We start from the raw sequence: 6,000 nt of genomic DNA on the forward strand, positions 1-6,000 counted from the left end.
GATGAGTCTGTTATACTGCATGTCTGATCTCACACAGTGTTCACTATTCCACACACAAACACACACACTCCTGCCATTATCTGTTCTTTCTGTCTTGTACCGTATTATCCTAACTTTTACTTTATGTCCTGTGTTGTTCGGATATATAGAATGCATGCGAATTCAGAAATCTTATTGGAACTGAAACCTGTACTGTGATCATCAGATGATCGCTTAATTCAACAAAAGTTTACCAAAGGATTGTTGCATGGGTGTCACTGCTTGTCCACTGCATGAGGAGATGATGACTTCGTCGATTATGAAGACGATGACGCCGTCTAAGAATCCGTCCTTCCTTCATTCCCCTGCCTCTTGTTTCTCTTCTCTCCCTCTGCAGGTGTGGTCCGAGGAGGAGGAGGGCGGGGAGAAGGACGAGGACGAGGGCGAGTTTAAGGGTCCCATTGTGTTTTGCATGCAGGCCGAGCACGCCGGCACCAGGACCTACTACTTCAGCGCCGACAGCCATGAGGAGCAGGAGGAGTGGATCGCGGCGATGAGCGATGCCGCGCAGGTCACCGTCCAGACAGCACAGAGGTAACTGACCGAGGAGACCGAGGAGACACAACCCAGAGTGTTGTGGGGAGGGTCTTCCTCAACAGTCTGTAAAAACCTGCCTCACCCTGCCTATAGGAGCTGCTGACCCACCTAAAACTACTTCATTAGTACGGCTTTCAATGGAGAGTTTTAGTGTCCCATCAGGGGTGGGTAGTAACATGAGTAAAAAAAGTAGGTTTTTTTAAGGAACGAGTACTTTTAGTTCCTTTTTTTAAACTGTACTTCTACTCTTTACTCGAGTATATTTTTGAGGCAGTAATCTACTTTTTACTTCACTACATGTATACCATCGTTACAACTAGCCTGCTCTATATGCGGGGATTGAGGGGGGGGCGAGGAGCACCTCTACTGCAGATGCCAAGTTGCCAGCTGCTTGGAAGAAAAATAAGCACCACCTGTCTTTTGACCACGATGCGATGATGACGGAGCAAAACCCAGAATGGAGAGAATGTGAATGGAGAGGAGTTTTCATTCTCTAGTTGACTGACTGAGGTCTTGGTACAAGGGAGTAATACTACAGAACAGAAAATCTGAGTTTTGATTAATTGTATACATTTTGGGGCTGTAATAGGTTTGGTTACTTTGATAATGTCTGTAAATACTAGAGTTAAACAAACTTATATTCTGTTTTATAAAGGGCTAAGAAAGTTTTATCAACAAGTGCTGTTTTTTCATTATTTTGCACTGGCCCGCACACCCTAAAAAATATTAAAATGGAAAGTAACTTTATTAACCAGATACTTTTTTACTTTTACTTGAATAGGTTTCTCAAATGGTAATTTTCAATTTTACTTGAGTCATTTTTTTATAGGAGTAATTGTACTTTTACTTGAGTATAGATTTTCAGTACTCTACCCACCACTGTGTCCCATGATGCTCTAAATACTGTTTCCTGTGAAAAGAAAGTGGAAAAGATCTCTACTGCCACACACACACACACACACACACATAAACACATACACAATCTACTGGCATTTTCAACTACTCGATGGAGGATGGTGCTATGAGTGAGCGACTGGCACCGCAGCACATTTCAGCTATAAAAACTAAAAAGCCTCGCTCTCAAGCCAAAAAAGTGAATGACAATGCAATATTATTATTCCAGTATTTAGCATGGTGATGTATTACCTCTTCCCTCGATGTTTATGCTGGTTCTCTGCTCTAATTAACTCGCTTACTCCTCTACATTGGGAATATGTGGTTTTATTGTTTGTGTTTATTACAGGCCACTGTAATTCAAAGGGATGGGGGGTGGGGGGCATGTGCCAGAGACTTGTGTAGGAGGAGATAAGTTCTATCAATGTTGGTTGCAAGTCATCAATTACTTAATGTCCCTTTAAAGATCTTAAATATTACCACAAAATAGCAGCTATTAGCAGCTTCCACCAAGAAATAGTGATATTTAGTCTCTTGGACCCAAATCTGAGAATATTTTTATTGTTCGATATGATTTTGTCCAGAATCCCATGTCTATCTGTATTGCAGGTAGAGAGATAACAGAGAAACTATGATCAAAACAGTCATTCTTCTACATTCTCTAACTGTGTTCACTTCTTGTAAATCAAATAATGGTGAAGTTTAACACTTCATCAATTGGCTGGGGACCCCCTGGAACCCCCTCAAGGACCCCTGTCCCCGGACCCCACGTTGAGAACCACTGCTCTATACAATATCTCTCTCTTGCTGTCTGTGCCTTTCTTACACTTTAACATTTTTACTCCTCAGAGCAAACTCGGAGAGCAGCGCCACCACAGCCGAGCTCAGCCGTACCATGGTAACGAAAGCACCCGACGCACACACACTGCAGCACCCGGAGACGCAAACGCACAACGAAGCCGGCGGCGACCTGCACCCCCACCCCAAAGTCAACGGGGTCGACGCCCTCGACACGCCCCCTCCCTCCACCCCCCGCTCGGACCAGGAGGTAAGGATGAGCGACGAGAGAAGAGGAGGCGGAGGAGCAGGCCCCGGCTCCGGCCACGCCCCCCACCCGAACCACCATCCGAACGGCTGGGGCAACTACGGCCCCGCCAGCACCCCCCCACACAATAGCAATAGCAATCAACCTCCGACTAGGAGTCACAGCGGCGATCGCCCGCCCCAGGGCCGCCCAGAAGTGGGTGTGGGGCCGCCGCGGGACCCCAGGGATCAGCAGGAGAATGTGGTGCTGAGGAGGGGCTTCGTGCCCAGGACGGCTCCGGAGAGGATGGCCCAGAGGAAGAGCTCCATGACCCAGCTGCAGCAGTGGGTCAACCAGCGCCGGGTCGCGGGCATGTCCCAGGAGGACATGAACAGGTAGGTGAACAGAGGAGTGTCCTTGTGCGGAAGGTGCAGAATTGCCATCAGTGGATGTACATAATATATAAGGCTGGTGTTTTTTAATGCATTTCTTATTGTCAACAAATCCTATGAAAATAACAAAATCAGCAATGTGTTTGCTCTACTCCCGTTACTTTCCGACTTCCCATGTACCATTTTTACCATTGGTTTAGTAAACCCGGAAGTCATTGGCTCCAATTGTAAGCTAAAAACCTTGAAATACAGCTCACAAAGACATAGTTTCAATTTTAAAAATCGCTAACTGTTACCATGAAAAGTCAGGCTGTTGTAGTTATTACCAAATCAAATCCACCAGCCAGTCCCTGACGGCAGCCTCCACAGTCCCCACTCTGTGTCATGGCGCACACTGGCAGTTCAGTCAGTCATTCACACCATAGCCACATGTGTATATAGCTAGAATGAAAAATGCCTGCTTGACGGATTTCTATCAAAGTCAAATTGACCAACATATCATCCACAAGCGTGGGAATGCTCTTGAATAGAAGCCGTTAATGATCGCATCGCTTAGTACAGCCAAGATAGTAGCTTTGTAGCGTGCACTTTTGCCCTGGCCCGAGCAAGCGAGCTTAAACGCCCGTAATTGCACCTCTCCTCCCTCTTTGGCAGAGTTCACGGCGAGTCCCCGAAAACACCAAATGACCGCAAAAACCTGACGACAAAAAAAAGTGTGCCACCACGAAAATAGAGCCCTAAGACCCTGACCTCTGCACGCTTTATTTTTGGTTTCCTGTTATGTTGGTGCTCTGGGAATCGAAGCTTATTCTACTGTCGACCTCATTGGAAGTCACGCTGAATACGAGGCAACTGAATTACCTAACATGAGATTGTAGGTGAGGCACAGGAGAAGGAAAGGACAGTGGTTCAGATCCCCAGACTGTCTGAAAGGGAATGAGTAGAACCTCACCCCCGAACAACTACTCTTGAGGTACCTTTTAGCAAGGCAAGCAGCCTTGCTGGTTGTACTGTGCAGCTCCCAGTGGCTGACAGTAGTAGATTGTGGTTGTACTGGTCAGCTCCCAGTGTGAATGTGAAGCAAGGCATAAAAAAATAGAAATAAGCCAAGATCCAAGAATTATGGACAGAGTTCTCGCAAATTTTGAGTTCTGCCAAATTCCCGTTTTCTTTCCCTGTCCTTCCAGTCCCTCTCGCTACTACACAGTGAACCGAGGGGTTTCGGCTGATTATTACGGGGTCTACCCCGGTGGTCCCCAGTATGTGGAGGAGTACCCCTTGTACCCTCCAGGGGTTCGACCGGACAGCATCTGCTCCGTCTCCGCCGTGGGGGGTTACGACCGCCGATGGACCGTCGAGGAGAAGCGCCGGTCGCTGAGGGACGGACCCCCTCCCTTTTACGGCCCTCCGATGCCCAGGGACCCGTGGGGGCCCCAGTACTACGGCGGGGGCCCCATGGAAATGGCCCAGGCCTCCATGAGGCGTCTGTCCATCCAGCCGCGCTCCAGGTCTGTACCCAGGTCGCCCTCCTCGTCGTCGGGGGGGCCCTACTCGCCGGGGCCGCCCAACTTCGCCTCGCCGGCCCGGTCGCCGTCGACCCGCTTCGACCGGCTCCCAGGGAGGATGAGGGAGGACGTGATTTATGCCGATCCGTCCGTGTACGGCTTGAGAAGATCCCTCAGCTCGCCAAAGGTGAGAGGGGTTGTGTGTGTGTGTGTGTGTGCAGTATTATACAGTGGCTATAAAGAGTATGCCCCCCCCACACACCCTCCCACTTGACTTTACGTACGTATTTTCTTGGGGGGAGGTTTGGGGGTTTTTGGTCTAAAACTCATTTGGGCTATGTTCTGTCACTGGAAAAAACAAACAAAAAAAAACCAACATTTCATTGTATATATTGTTCATTCTTTAGGTTTAGGCAATAGTAAGCTAGTGTCCTTTCAAAATAGTACAGATTTTCCTTTCTTCATGTTTCTTGAATACTTCTTGAAGGGATTTTAGGATGCAGGTGTATTCTGCTCATAATACTGCAGAACAGTGTTGAATACCTTTTGGTTTAAGACTTCCAAGAAAGGTGACCTCAGAGCGTTTTTGAAAAAATATAGTCAAAATATCTTATTACCTAAATATGAAAAATGAAAGGCAAAATGAAAACATGTATTTTTGCTGCCAGTTTCTAAGTTGATCTTGTTACATAAACTTACAAACTGGCCGCATTTTTTTTTTTTTTTTTTCACCTTGCCTTTCAGGGCTTCCATATATTTAATCATTGTAGGTAGTGGTTTATGCTCACATAGATTGTCGTTGTATGAGAGAGATTAATGTTTTGTTTTCATATGCTGTAACCATATTCACCGTCTTCCACTCTCACATACTCCTTTCCATCCGTCCCTTCCTTCCTTCCTTCCTTACTTCCTTCCTTCCTTCCTTCCTTCCTTCCATCAGTATGACTACCCTGGTGATAGGAGGTCCCTAACCCAAGGAATATACCACTACAACTACCCTGCATCCCCCTCCATCCACAACAAAATGGTATGTGCCACTACTGTCCACTAATATACTAATATACATCCACAACACACACACACACACACACACACACACACACACACACGCACACATCCTTGTACCATCCTTGTAGTATCCTTATGAGAATCTACAATTGACTACATTCATTCCCCCAAACCTTAATCCTAAATAAACCTAATCCTAATTCTATTCTTAACCCTAAAATCCTAATTTTACATTAACTTTAACCTGAAAGGAACAGTCTAAACCCTAAAATCCTAATTTTGCATTAACTTTAACCTGAAAGGAACAATCTAAACCCTAAAATCCTAATTTTGCATTAACTTTAACCTCAAAGGAACAATCTAAACCCTAAAATCCTAATTTTGCATTAACTTTAACCTCAAAGGAACAATCTAAACCCTAAAATCCTAATTTCACATTAACCTTAACCTGAAAGGAACAATCTAAACCCTAAAAATTCTAATTTCACATTAACCTTAACCTGAAAGAAACAATCTAAACCCTAAAATCCTAATTTCACATTAACCTTAACCTGAAAGGAACAATCTATCCCGAAGGACTATTTAAAAAAAAAAACAGCTA

The 6,000-nt window shown here is 45.6% G+C and overlaps 1 protein-coding gene across 1 annotated transcript in view; it reads left to right on the forward strand.

The window, feature by feature from the left end:
- The window catches only part of LOC139639149 (pleckstrin homology domain-containing family A member 6-like), a gene marked incomplete at its 3' end in the record, with an annotated part of 47,008 nt that extends 41,590 nt beyond the window's left edge, over positions 1-5,418 (forward strand). The window contains exons 6-9 of the mRNA XM_071513216.1: positions 377-573; positions 2,320-2,889; positions 4,074-4,578; positions 5,332-5,418. Of these exons, the coding sequence (XP_071369317.1) occupies positions 377-573; positions 2,320-2,889; positions 4,074-4,578; positions 5,332-5,418 (1,359 nt within the window). The remainder of the gene's footprint in view (positions 1-376; positions 574-2,319; positions 2,890-4,073; positions 4,579-5,331) is intronic.
- Between the last annotated feature and the right edge of the window lie 582 nt (positions 5,419-6,000).

This window comes from Centroberyx affinis, unplaced genomic scaffold (assembly GCF_046629955.1).
Source record: "Centroberyx affinis isolate AG114_WGS23_722 - 3 ecotype Tasmania unplaced genomic scaffold, CSIRO-AGI_Caff_v1 ptg006875l_1, whole genome shotgun sequence".
NCBI classification, from domain to species: domain Eukaryota; kingdom Metazoa; phylum Chordata; class Actinopteri; order Beryciformes; family Berycidae; genus Centroberyx; species Centroberyx affinis.